General features: G+C 40.1%; 3 protein-coding genes across 8 annotated transcripts; 2 read left to right on the top strand and 1 right to left on the bottom strand.

Moving 5' to 3' along the window:
• Positions 1-38: 38 nt before the first annotated feature.
• Positions 39-4,995, top strand: zbtb26 (zinc finger and BTB domain containing 26). 2 transcript variants are annotated; one of them, XM_085909742.1, is made up of 2 exons: positions 39-190; positions 1,321-4,995. In XM_085909742.1, exon 2 carries the CDS (start codon positions 1,348-1,350, stop codon positions 2,662-2,664), a length of 1,317 nt encoding a protein of 438 aa, XP_085765868.1. In that variant the 5' UTR covers positions 39-190; positions 1,321-1,347; the 3' UTR covers positions 2,665-4,995. The 2 variants fall into 2 exon arrangements, with proteins under 2 accessions (XP_085765868.1, XP_085765869.1); XM_085909743.1 differs by having other exon boundaries at positions 125-268.
• A 191-nt stretch (positions 4,996-5,186) lies between these two features.
• Positions 5,187-8,257, top strand: gucd1 (guanylyl cyclase domain containing 1). 4 transcript variants are annotated; one of them, XM_085909756.1, is made up of 6 exons: positions 5,187-5,333; positions 6,028-6,112; positions 6,758-6,923; positions 7,086-7,177; positions 7,459-7,700; positions 7,786-8,257. In XM_085909756.1, exons 2-6 carry the CDS (start codon positions 6,102-6,104, stop codon positions 7,875-7,877), a joined length of 603 nt encoding a protein of 200 aa, XP_085765882.1. In that variant the 5' UTR covers positions 5,187-5,333; positions 6,028-6,101; the 3' UTR covers positions 7,878-8,257. The 4 variants fall into 4 exon arrangements, with proteins under 4 accessions (XP_085765882.1, XP_085765881.1, XP_085765879.1 ...); XM_085909755.1 differs by having other exon boundaries at positions 5,582-6,112; XM_085909753.1 differs by having other exon boundaries at positions 5,187-5,548.
• Positions 8,258-9,289: 1,032 nt separating this feature from the next.
• upb1 (ureidopropionase, beta) lies at positions 9,290-12,339 on the bottom strand. 2 transcript variants are annotated; one of them, XM_085909747.1, is made up of 10 exons: positions 12,188-12,339; positions 11,447-11,618; positions 11,289-11,376; positions 11,125-11,219; positions 10,783-10,941; positions 10,534-10,703; positions 10,030-10,111; positions 9,874-9,916; positions 9,542-9,696; positions 9,290-9,403 (listed from the first exon to the last, which is right to left on the bottom strand). In XM_085909747.1, the coding sequence occupies exons 1-10, from the start codon at positions 12,289-12,291 to the stop codon at positions 9,320-9,322; spliced, it is 1,152 nt and encodes a 383-aa protein (XP_085765873.1). In that variant the 5' UTR covers positions 12,292-12,339; the 3' UTR covers positions 9,290-9,319. The 2 variants fall into 2 exon arrangements, 1 of the variants encoding a protein (XP_085765873.1); XR_015065849.1 differs by lacking the exon at positions 9,874-9,916.

The raw sequence follows: 12,339 nt of genomic DNA, 5'->3' as shown, positions 1-12,339 counted from the left end.
AAATGCTATGCAGTTCTCCAATTGTTGTGAAAAAGAAAACTCGTGTAATGTACAATTAAACTCCAATGCAGAGGGAGGCGGTGTGACATCGACAGAAATTTTTGGGGGGCTTCATCACAACGGAGACGACAGGCCAGGAAGGAGCTGCCCACTACTATTTGTTTACGAGGCGACAACCTAAAACAACACAGTGAGTGTTTCTAAACGATTCAATGCAATTATAGCTAGCCAGCCAGCCAGCCACTAAGCCGTCTGTTATGATGCTGAGGTAGGTTCAAGTAGCGCAAGAGGACAGGGAATCTTTCATTGTTAGCACGTAGCATCAGCTCGTGATTTTCATGGCGAATCACTTTATTCAACAAGCCAAATATTCGTCAGTGGGAAATAAACCTTTTTATTGTTTGAATAATGTCACACTGGCCACATGCACAACTTTGTTAAAACGGCAATTATATAATACAAGTCATCTTTCTTAAGAACAAGTTATGTGGGTATAACCAGAAGGTTATATTCAGGGCACCTACATATGATTTGTCTCACAAATCGTCATTATATTTCGAAAATGTCCTTCATGTCATTTGATCTACCATAATCATTGCCGTAGTGCAAAAACGCACTAATTTTAAATACTCACGTTCATTCGTATAACTCGTGAGTTAAAAAAAAAGCACATACAGTTGATACTAAAGTGGAAATACAGCTACATCTTTAGAAAAATCAACTCCTTCGCGCAAGTAAAAGTTAAAATGTGTACAAAATGAAGATTAACTTTCAATAGGCTCTGTCAGTAAAAATCTTGGCTGAACTTTACTTTCCCTCCCTCTATTTGTCTGTTTATCTTGTGCTGTCAGCGAGATTGAAAAAGGTTATAAGCCAATTTTTGAAAAAGGAGTGGAAAGTAGGTGAAGAGAATAAAATTAAGTCATCAGAAAAATAAATACTCAAGTGTTGATACCTGAAAAATGTACTGTAACGCAGTAACAAAGTATTTGTGTCTATGATTTTCTAATTTATGGAAAAAAAATTCCACCCTGAGAACTGTGTTCTCACACTTGCTCAGTCACTGCTGTTGTTTCCATATACTTTACAGTACATCTTCATTCCACATTTTTACACATTTTATGTTACAACCTTATCCCAAAATGTCATATTTTTTTCTGCGAAACGCTGCCCACAAAAAAGGTATTCAATTTTGAAATGAGGCTGCTATGTGGATCACTCACTGTCACATGACACCCAATTAATAAACACTGCATTCAGAATAAACTTTTTATTGCATATAAAATTAATGATGGCGTTCATACTTATTGTCATCAACAGGTGTATTGCCGCCGCCTGTAGCTGACTATGGCCCAGAACCAGGTGATCCTGCAGTTTCACTTTGCCACGTTTGGCGACTCCATGCTACAGAAGATGAACCTCCTTCGACACCAGAGACGCTTCTGTGACGTCACTGTACGCATCAACCAGCTTACAGTTCCCGGTCATAAGGTGGTTTTTGCAGCCGGTTCATCTTTCCTTCGAGACCAATTCATCCTTCAGCAGGACTCCAATGAAGTGCAGATCTCCATGATTCAGGAGGCAAAGGTTGGCCAGCAGCTGCTGCTGTCCTGCTACACGGGCCAACTTGAGTTTCCTGAACTAGAGCTGGTCAATTACCTGACAGTGGCCAGCTTCCTCCAAATGGGCCACATTGTTGAGCAGTGTACTCAAGCACTAAATAAGTTCATCAAGCCACAACCTCCCCACAGGCTGGAAGATAGTGAGATGAGAAGGGCAAGCAGGGAGCAAGTTTTGAAAGAACAGGAAAACTGCCAGGTGCAGACAGTCCAGAAGGCGGAGCCCGTAGAGGATGATATCAGTACAGATGATGACGACGATGATGAAGATGATGTCATTATCCAGCCCAAATCCCCTCCTCCGATCTCGGACGCACCGCCCAGGTATGATGCGGAAGAGAGTGACATAAGCATAGTCAAGGTGGAGTCTATGGAGCCTACCTTTCCCAGCAGCTCTCCAGCTGCCCTGCGCTCACCCGAGCCCCAACATTCCCTCATCAATTCCACAGTAGACAGTCGAGGGAGTGAAATGATGGCGCCCCCTAGCTTGCCAGATGACCCCTCCAGTCCCTCTTCGCCGTCCAATCCTGCAGATAGACCCGGCGTTCACCAGAGGAGTTATGACAAACCTCTCCAGTGGTACCACCAGTGTCCCAAGTGCAGCCGCGTCTTCCGGCAGCTGGAAAAATATGCCAACCACCTGAAGATGCACAAGCTCTTTATGTGTCTACTGTGTGGCAAGACCTTCACGCAGAAGGGCAACCTGCATCGACACATGCGCGTCCACGCGGGCATCAAGCCCTTCCAGTGTAAGATCTGTGGGAAGACCTTCACTCAAAAGTGCTCTTTACTGGATCACCTGAATCTGCACAGCGGGGACAAGCCTCACCGCTGTAACTACTGTGACATGATGTTCGCTCACAAGCCTGTTCTCCGCAAGCACCTCAAACAGATCCACGGCAAGAACAGCTTTGACAACGCACACGAAGGTAACCTGCACGAAGGTGGGCCTGAGGAGAATGACACTACCGGGCCCTTTTTCATTCACTCGAACAATTATGAGAAAGACCTAAAGGAAGCATACTATGGAAAATTGACTTTTTAATGTTTCTACACACATAGTTGAGGCCTGTCCATCCATCAAGTGCGAAATTAAACAACCATGTCAAATTGTAGTTTTTTTTTTGTTGCCAAATTCTTAAAATGTGTCTTTTAGCAACCTCTTGTGCACTTCTGCCGCTCTGTTATAAAACAGGGGTGCTAATAATAACCAACCAAGTCAAGGCTGGCTGACATTCCAGAAAGAACAAGCCACTTTGACGTGGCATCAATCATCTCAAAGCCGACACAAAAGCAGATCTGTGGTATAAACGCAGATGAGTATTCACTAATATTGTCTCACCAGTATTAGATGAAAAGTTAGTAATGTGAGGTGTGGGATATTTTGTGTTTGACAATGTCAGGTGCTACCTTGCTAGATGATGAAATGCTGCCTCCATAAATGACCATGAAATGGAATCTCTCAAGCTGAGCCGTGATTGGTCCATACCTTCCTGAGAAATTATGATATTTTCTGTAAACAACAAGTGGCGAAATAGCCTTGCCCGTAGATGAATAAAACTGATGGATTTTGCTGCTTAATTCAAATTCCATAAACAATAATATTAGAATGCCGTGTTTAGACTGGTGAGGCTTACAGAACCGTATTATTATCAAGCAAATGTTTGACTTGACTCACATTTTGAGAACCAATTTGAGACGTGATGGAAGGAATTGAAAAGCAATTTTGTGTCGCAAGGCTGCGCAGAATGTGCATGCATGAAGTCCGCAAGTTAAAATAAAATAATTGGTACGAAAACAATTTGTAAAGACGTAGTGACCAATGAAGAGCATTTTTTTCTGATGGTTACATTTCTCTGCCACCAAGCAAATCTGCATTTGTACATCTACCGTCATTTTGGACAGCTGTATACTAATAAATTCTAAATGCATTTGTATTCACCCAATGTGCATTAGATGTAACACTACTTTCCAAAAAAGAAAAACACACAGCTGATGCGAAATGTTGGTCATGTTTCAAAACTTGTATTTTATTGCACTTAAACGCTTTGCACATTATAAATATTCATGGTCTTATTATTTTCCCTGCAGTTTCAATTCTTAATGTCTGAGAGGGACAGTTACTTCTGTGATGGTCTTAAGAATTACATATCGTTACCTTCTTAAAAATTAACCTGTCATATTTTGACTTCCCCTTCCCAAAAATATACCAATCACATCTGCTAATATCAACAATGTCCTTAGTAGTTAGACAGATCATTCAATTCTAACCCTAAAATGAAATTATTGAACATTATAATCTGTAAGTGATTCAGGTTTTTTTTTGTGTGTTTTCTGGAAAAACTGGAAAAATATTTCAGGCCATTATCTTTAGTGACAGGTCATCAGTTATCCTGTTTTGTTGCTTGCTATAGATAACGTAAAATGTACTTAACGCTGGAGCATTGTGACGACCATAAAGCTTGTCAAACAGCCGCTGAACAGAGGTGGGGAGAGAAAACTGGCAATTTTGCTGTGCTACTCCAATGACAATTGATGAAATATCACTTTTGGGACACCCTTTAACTTGTCCAAGTGGTGCTTCTTATTTTGAGTGCAGTATGATTTGGGTTGCTGTGTTGCTTATATCAGCTTTAATCGTTTGTTTGTTTTTTTTCATTTGTTTTTTTCTTATTTAAAGTTTTAAGAATGTCATTTTCCATCTATAGTAGACTGTTGTCAAAGTACAGCTTGTTGTCTGCAACTGTGATAGCCTTTATGCCAAAAACTTGGATAACTTTATTTTTTATCAAAAACTCAAGGCCAGTGATGTGATTTTCATGATTACTAAATGACTAAAACATACAAAAGGGATGCTGCTGACTTTACATCTCTTCAAGAAAGACTGATTTAACGTAATTGTGTATGTCTTAGTGCTTGCTGAACTTGGATTCTTCATAGGAAATAACTGGTTGATGTTTCAGTGTCACTTTATCACTGTGGACTTTTTTCATCATATTGTAGATGCATTCATTCTGCACTTGAACGCTCAGTATTGAAACAAATTAAACTGAACAGAAAACCATAAACATATCAGTATGTTATATATATTCTTTATGTATAAGTAGCATTTTCTGTGTACAAGTATGTTGAGACAATAAACACCAGGCACTGCTTTGTTCGATTTGAAGAGTTGACGCTCAGTTAACAGTTCTCTCTTATTTTGTAAAAAAAAAAAAAAAAAAAAAAAAAAAAAAAAGCTTAGCCCAAACATTTGTAATAAACATTAAAATATTGTACTTGAAACAGTTATTACTGTAGTTACAGTACAATGTCATTTCTTCTACACATTGTTCATGTAGACTCCAGTTGTTGTTGAATAAAATGACAATAAATATTTAAATATGTAGTTGTTTCCTATTATTATCTGGGGTGCCACTGGAATTTACTTTATCTCTCCAAAACTGCACTGGTCAACAGCAAATCTTAATCCGATATGGCTCTGTGTCCCCAAAAGTAAAAGTGCGCTTCCGCTAGATGTCAGTATATTACTATATTGTTGCTTGTAATCCCCCACAAATACACCGTAGAAGAAGAAAATAGGAGAAAAGGAAAAAAAGAGCTACGGCAAGTCGGAGAAAAATCACCGGATTAAGGGACCGTCATTTTTATTTCGTTCCAATTTTTATGTTTGTCACGTACATGGGTTTGCGTGTTCATTTTTCAATTTTCAGCGTGAGTACGTAAATTAACTTGGGTGGTTGAATACGCAGTAATTCTGCGACCATACTGCTAGCCTGGCAGCTAACGGTAAATTCAAGAGTTTTTTCTCGACAAAAACTCCAGAATGAGAAATCCAACAGTTAATTTGCTAGTGTAAACAACCCATCTTGGTTTGTGAAAACTAGTCGGTGGATCTTCCTTTGTGAGACACGACTGCAGAATGACAGGTGAGTGACACCTCCATGTCAACAACAACGTAGGTGTGTAACGACTAGGACTGGGGCAGTGTACTGTGTGGTCAGGCCAGCCTCCACTTGAAGACGAACTCAGGTCAGCTTCCACTTCGATTTTAATCATGTGTATTACAGTAACACGCCGCCAGCGAGCGGCCTTGGCTACCTTCAAAATAAAAGCTACTCAAATCATAAAATAACTTTTTTGCGGTCTGGCAACCAGTTCATCTAAGGAGAATGCAAACTCACTTAGAAATGCGCACAGAAACGTGCTGAATTTCCAGGGTACACTAGACCAACCCAGACCCCCGACCAAAGTACTTTTACAAACATCTTATATTAAATAAAACTCCTTGAAATTCTGCAATCAGGTCGGCGGTCCCTGCCGATCAGGTGTCCCTTATTTATTTTTGGCAGCCCTAGCCCCACATTGTCAATAAATTCAAGACTTTTTTCTGTTTTGGTTTCCCCAGATGATGCCCTCCTACTGGATGTGCCTGTCATTCAGCAGCTGTACCACTGGGACTGTGGTTTAGCTTGTTCCAGGATGGTACTCAAGTAAGCATTAGATTCCATCATTTTCTGCTTGTCCCTAGTGGAAACCAACATCACATCTTAACTAATCTTCATGATTGGGATTAAAAATTGTAATTACTTCTCAAATCAGCCATATCCGATGTATGCTGTGTGCTAAACAGCAGGGTAACATCTTCTTAAGCTGAGAGCTGATTACAAATACTGTGTTGGATGAGTCACTTCCAAATGTAATCAATACTAATTCCTGGCTTTTATATTAGGTTATTACGGTTTCCCTGCATTTATATTTAGAATTCTTAGTATGATGTCAAATGGTTGCAAACGATCACGCTAAGCATACTTTCCATGAAATGTTTTATTTCTGTAGACAGTTTAAAAAATCAGATGCTAAAAAAAAATGTCATGCACTTCCACATGCCTAGCGATGATCATAAAAAACACTGAAAGCAACACAAAATAAACAATAGCTAGCTCAGTGCATAGAGGAACGATACAGCAAATAGTCATTGTGTCGACTAAGTTAATGTAGTTTCCGATTCTTTTAAAATGCCGGCGAGTTCCTTTTTGTCGAGGATACGCATGGGTAAAATACAAGACTCCTTCCAGCACTCACAAAGATCATTTTGAGAACCAGATGGTTGAGCTTGTGTATTTCTGGCCTGGCAGGTACCTGCACCCCATCAGTGATGAGCAGTTTCAGAGAGCCTGCTGGGACCTGAAAATGACTGAGAGCGTGTGGACGATTGACCTGGCCTACCTCATGTGCCATCTAGGGATCAAGCATTGTTTTTGCACACAGACGCTGGGAGTTGATAAGGGCTTTAGGAATCAGGTGCCTTTCCTCACATTCAATCCAATTAACTCATTCACTGCCAGCCCAATTAAAAGTAGACCTTTGACGTCTATACGCATCAATGGCATAAAATGAATAAACTTTTTGCATTTGCAGTTATTCATTGATCTGACTTGGTAATGTTTGTTCTCTTTGTTGCAGTCCTTTTATAAGAAGCATTTTGATACTGAAGAAGATCGAGTGAATGAGCTTTTCCTTAAAGCAGAAAGCAAAGGTGTGGTTGTGAAGAAATGGTATGTAGACTTTTTATACCCAAAAATGCAAACTGATGTTTAGGCCAAGCAATTTGAATTCTTTCATGGCATCATGACAGATGTGAATGTGAATAGTTTTTGATTTCTGCAATCACCTGGTAACCTGTTTAGGGTTTACACCAACACCACTTGCGCCAAATCTGCTAGGATAGGCTTCAGCTCACCCTCAAACCTAATCACAATGAGCCACTTCAAAAAAAATGGAAGCTTTCAACTTGAAGCTCCACACACAAAGTCATTTTGGATTGTTGTGCCCACAGCTCCGTGACCATTCAGGAAATCGAGTCTCATCTCGAAGAGAGCCACGTTGCTATCGTGCTCATCAACGCTGTCATCCTCACTTGCGAACTTTGCTCTGCACCTGTCAAATACTGCTGCTTCCTTCCTGTGGGCCAGAAGTGTTTCTGCAGGAAACCAGAGTATCAAGGGCATTTTGTCGTGCTGCGCGGCTTCAACAGGACCACCGGCTGCATCTTGTACAATAACCCTGCATATTCTGACCGTGAGTGATGGATATTTCAATTCAGGAATTGAAACCACTCGCGGCATACATTTTACATTGTGTCTTTGTGCGCATGTGAATGTAGGGGTGTGCTGCACCACTGTCAGTAACTTTGAGGAGGCACGTCGGAGCTACGGGACAGATGAGGACATTCTGTTCATCTTTAAAGAGAGCTGATGTGGATTTCACTTCACCGTGGACTTGTTCAGCACGTGCACATCCTGCTTTGGCCCCATCTACCCTCATTGGTGCTAATGAGTCCGGCTGCTCGTGTGAAAAAGACTTCAACACTTGGATTTTCTCTTTTACAACCAACACCACTCAGCCTGTTTGGGAAGTACTCAACAGGCGATGCTCAATTGTTTTTAATTATTCTTTATTTTTTTTACATGAGTGGATCATTTTACTAAGAATATATTAGGACTTTTGAATGTCTGGCTTTTTTAAGAAAACTTCAAACAACAGACGGTATTGTGGTTGATGCTGACCTAGATTAGGAGTATTCACCAAGTGGTGTGCACATCATTCAGGTTTTGGGAGATTTCTTTTATTCCTATATTTGTGTTTTTAAGTCACCAGTATTATTTGAAGTCCAAACTCAACTTTTGTGGCATTTTGTTCACATGATCATTGCGACAAGGGAACGAGTTGGGCTTTGAAAGTCTCAGGTAATTCAAATAGCCTTACAAAGATCAAAAGCACTTTTGAAGGATGCTGTCGGCGGGCTATTCATTTAATATCCATCCATTTTCTGTTCCGCTTTCTCCCCACGTTTATAAATTCTTGTAGTTGTGATTTGCAGTGCCAATGTAAAACTGTACTTCATCACAAGACAAAATTGTTATTCTAATATTTTGTCTCTTTTTTTTAAATCTAAAAACACCTCATTAGTGGTAGAAACTCAAACTGAGTATTAATTTATGATTAGCATTGAAAGTATCTATTATAACACATGGAAAGGAGACCATAAAAATGCATTGATCGATAATCTCGCGAGGGAAATTCAGGTGTACTCAATGCGGTGGTGTCCTCTGAGTGTATATTATGAACATATCTCGGATTTTATTCCTCCTAAAGGGAAACTGGATTCCATGAAACGATCCAAAGCAGAAGCTGCCATTAAGAAGAACATGCTTGAAGATCCGTTTTAGATATGTTTTCTTTTAAGATAAGCTTCAGTAGGTTTCTGTTTTGTGGAAACATCAGCTGGAGCATGCTTGGATTTTTTTTTTGCATTGCCATTTTCTTGCGAATGTCATTGCACTACACTTTTCACGCACAATTATGTTGTTTAAATTAAACATTTAATCCTACACTTGTGATGCTTGTGATTTTTAAGAGAACACATGTTTTAATTGTAATTAAAAGTCACAGATATGAAAACAACGGGCCACGGACATAAAACTAATTTATGTGCATCAGATGTCAGGCTCGTCTTGTACTTTGAGAAAATATATTTTTGTCAAATCAGAAATGGGCTCTTTTTCAGTTTCTTAATGTCCTCTGAAAAAAAAATGGGTAAAGGTTTTTCTATGGTTGGCCACAACATAATGAGCATGGAACAATTTTGGTCCTGAATTGAGAATATCTTATGTGGATTTTTAGATTTCTCTTTTCATTTATTCCTTCACTATTTGTGGCTGGAAGTCATGTCTGACAGCGTTGGTAAGAGCCTCAGCATATTCAGGGTAACGCCCAGTCATCTACAGAAAAAAAAATAAAATCATATCAGAGGATGACTTCCAGAAGTTTACAATACACTTGTTACCACCTTGTGTTGATTTAAAAACATGGAAACATCTTAAAGGATGCTGTGTTGTGATGATCCACAGATAGTTTACCTTGAAACTCCATTTGTCACTAATTTGACGGTTCAGGTTGAGGTCCATTTCAACTACCAATAGTCCATCGCGAGTTCGAGAAAGCCCCGGGGTGCGGCTTCCGTCGGGGGCGGCCACATAACTGGATCCATAGAAGTGGCCAAAGTCATGGTGAGCTGCAGACACCACCGATGCTTTTATTGAGGTTAAAAAAAAAATCCTTTTGAAATGACCTCAGCCTTGTGTTTATGTTGTGAGCGATAAAGACTGAGCTATGTTTAGAATTTGGACTTCATTCATAGGTTGAGAAAGTGTGAAATAGTAAATAAATTGAAATGCCACTCAAATCCTACCTTTTTGTCCGTCACCAGATGTAAATTCACTTTTGAAATGCTCCTGCATGAATTCAAAGGTCTATTATTGATCATGCCCTAACTACAATCAGTAATATGGAGCAAATCACATTAAATACAAAAGTTAAAGAAAAATTGACAGGTAACTTGACTTACTGTCCCAACTCGATTAATTGCACAGGTAAAACAGTGGTTTGCTATGGCTGCATTCCTGGCCTCAATAGGCCACATGGGTTCACTAGAAAAAGAATAGATATCAATATTTATTGATGGCAAATGAAGCTTCAAAATTGATTCAAGAGAAATTCTTTTTTTTTTTTTACTCGTCTAGATGGCAATCTCTGTTCAATATTGAGCTGCCTTGCCAGTTCTTAAACGCTTATATTTAAACCAACAATGCCAGAAAGAGGGGTCAAAAATAGAACTGGTTCATGGATCAAATTTGAAGCTTCATTTTCCCATCACTGAAAAAAAGCATACTAGAATAGCGGCACGCACCCTTTCATCCATTCACTCATTTGTTGTGTCTGAACCCATGAGACACCCGTGTGTAAAAGTAATCAGTTTAAAAAAAGAATCCTTTTTATACCCTCTATTCATGGATATACAAAATAAATTAAAAAATCATTTTCTTAAGTCCAGCTTTCCATCAGTGCTTACCTTAGGCCACCGACGGTAGCAGAAGGGTTAAAGATGATCTCGGCTCCATTCATACTGTACATGAACCAGTTGAGGGGGTGATGGCGCCCGTAGCAGATATTAATGGCTATCTTCCCAAATTGTGTCTGGAACACTGTGTGGCCAGTGTCACCTTCCATATAATATGTCGACTGAGAGCAAAGGAAAAAGACCGTCTCGGAAAAAATGGACAGTTTAATTGAAAAAAAAAAAAAAAAACGGCATTCTGACCTCGTTAAAGTCTCCAATTCTCGGGATATGATTCTTCCTGCTCTTGCCTAACACATTTCCAGAGTTGGATATCACCACCGCCGTGTTCCACAGAGTGTTGTGCATCTCGTCCCGCTCCAAAATTGGAGAAACGATCACCATGTTGTATTTTTTGGCCAGCTAGCGAGAGAATCACAATATCATTCATTTTGCTCACGCACGAAAGCAGGGTAGACATCACTAAATTGCGCTTCCACTGGGTCTTTTCGTTCATAGAGCCTCTAACTGGTCACGTTTCAATTTCACTGATTGATGCATCAAATTCCGAGTCACCAATACTTATGGCCCTATCTGCGTGCTCACCTTCTGGCAGAAACGTGTGGTATTTCCATTCTCGGCAGATTCTGCAAATTCCGTCCATGGTTCTTTCTCTCGGGTGCAGAAAGCAAACGGCATGGCTGCAATCGGCAACATGCAGGTTAGTCAGAAATATTTTTTTCCAATTACAAAATCATATTCACACGTACTCCACGTTTCCTGAAAGCAGACAATGTTCACGCCGCACTTGGCCGCTACTTCCACTATTTGCCCGATCCGGTTGTGCATAGCATTGACCTGTTGGCAAGGACCAGTTTAGTGTAAATTCCGGTAAATGTGTTTTTTCCCCATTTGCTCCCTTTGTGACCTGGTCCAGGATGGGCGCATCTGTGGGTAGAACAATGTGCTGTTGAATCAGTCCCACTCGAATCCTTCTGGGCAGCCTCAGCTGTTCTTCAGTTGCCTCAAAGCTGTAGCCTTTCAACTCAAAGTCACCTTGCCGTGCAGCCTCCAGGGCATCCGACGGGAGCTCCAGCATCCTGTATGTTGGTGACATTCCTCATTGGAAACTCACTATGCGACTGTATCATAGGACAGCTCTTTATGATAACAAGACAAATCCAACATTACACTGCTTGGGTTAAGAACCTGTGGACGTATTCTCATACTGACTCTAAAAGGTCATGTTTTTCCTGATATGTTGCTTCAAATTGAATTTGGGCTCATTTTTGCATCATACAAGGATGTCCAACTACTATAAGAGAGACATCTAAAATATCACTTACAACAACTTGGTGGTATTTAAAAACATCATACGAATCAGCTTCCTTTACGGTGTACAGAGAGTAATTCTGAAAGACAACTTTATTTTGAGCCAATACTGACTTGGATAGATATTCTTGGAAGCATTGCTAACGTTAAAGCTTCACTATGGACATTTCATGTTTGCCTCAACTGTTTAATCTAGTGGAAATGGGTGAAGGTCACACTGGAGCACAACAATCCAAAGTCCACTTCACTCATCTGAATAAATAGCTGACCACAAACAAAAGAGGGGGAAAAAACAAGTAAAACAAGAAAATGACGGCAGCAAACTTTTTGAACTCACTTGGTCTCCTTGCCAAATAAGATGCGTTTAACCTCTTTCAGCTCATCTTTTGGGATGTAAGTCTCCAAAGTGGTCTCCAAGGATTCAAATTGGCCTGCAGACATTTTTGCGGCTCTGGTTTTTCAGGATTCAGTTTCTGCTAGTTTATGTAT

This window comes from Syngnathus leptorhynchus, chromosome 4 (genome assembly GCF_054491065.1).
Source record: "Syngnathus leptorhynchus isolate UIUO chromosome 4, UIUO_Slep, whole genome shotgun sequence".
Classification (NCBI taxonomy): Eukaryota; Metazoa; Chordata; class Actinopteri; order Syngnathiformes; family Syngnathidae; genus Syngnathus; species Syngnathus leptorhynchus.
Note: the sequence above shows the minus strand (reverse complement) of the source record. Positions and strands in the feature narration are given on the sequence as shown.

Bases quoted from the DNA above. Each gene is read 5' to 3' on its own strand.
- zbtb26 (XM_085909742.1), top strand. From the start codon at position 1,348: ATGGCCCAGAACCAGGTGATCCTGCAGTTTCACTTTGCCACGTTTGGC.
- gucd1 (XM_085909753.1), top strand. The intron at 6,113-6,757 runs GTAAGCATTAGA...CTGGCCTGGCAG, and splicing joins TGTTCCAGGATGGTACTCAA to GTACCTGCACCCCATCAGTG. The intron at 6,924-7,085 runs GTGCCTTTCCTC...TCTTTGTTGCAG, and splicing joins ATAAGGGCTTTAGGAATCAG to TCCTTTTATAAGAAGCATTT.
- upb1 (XM_085909747.1), bottom strand. From the start codon at position 12,291: ATGTCTGCAGGCCAATTTGAATCCTTGGAGACCACTTTGGAGACTTAC. The intron at 11,377-11,446 runs GTCACAAAGGGA...CCTTGCCAACAG, and splicing joins ATGCGCCCATCCTGGACCAG to GTCAATGCTATGCACAACCG. The intron at 10,942-11,124 runs GTGAGCACGCAG...TTCTCTCGCTAG, and splicing joins CCACACGTTTCTGCCAGAAG to CTGGCCAAAAAATACAACAT.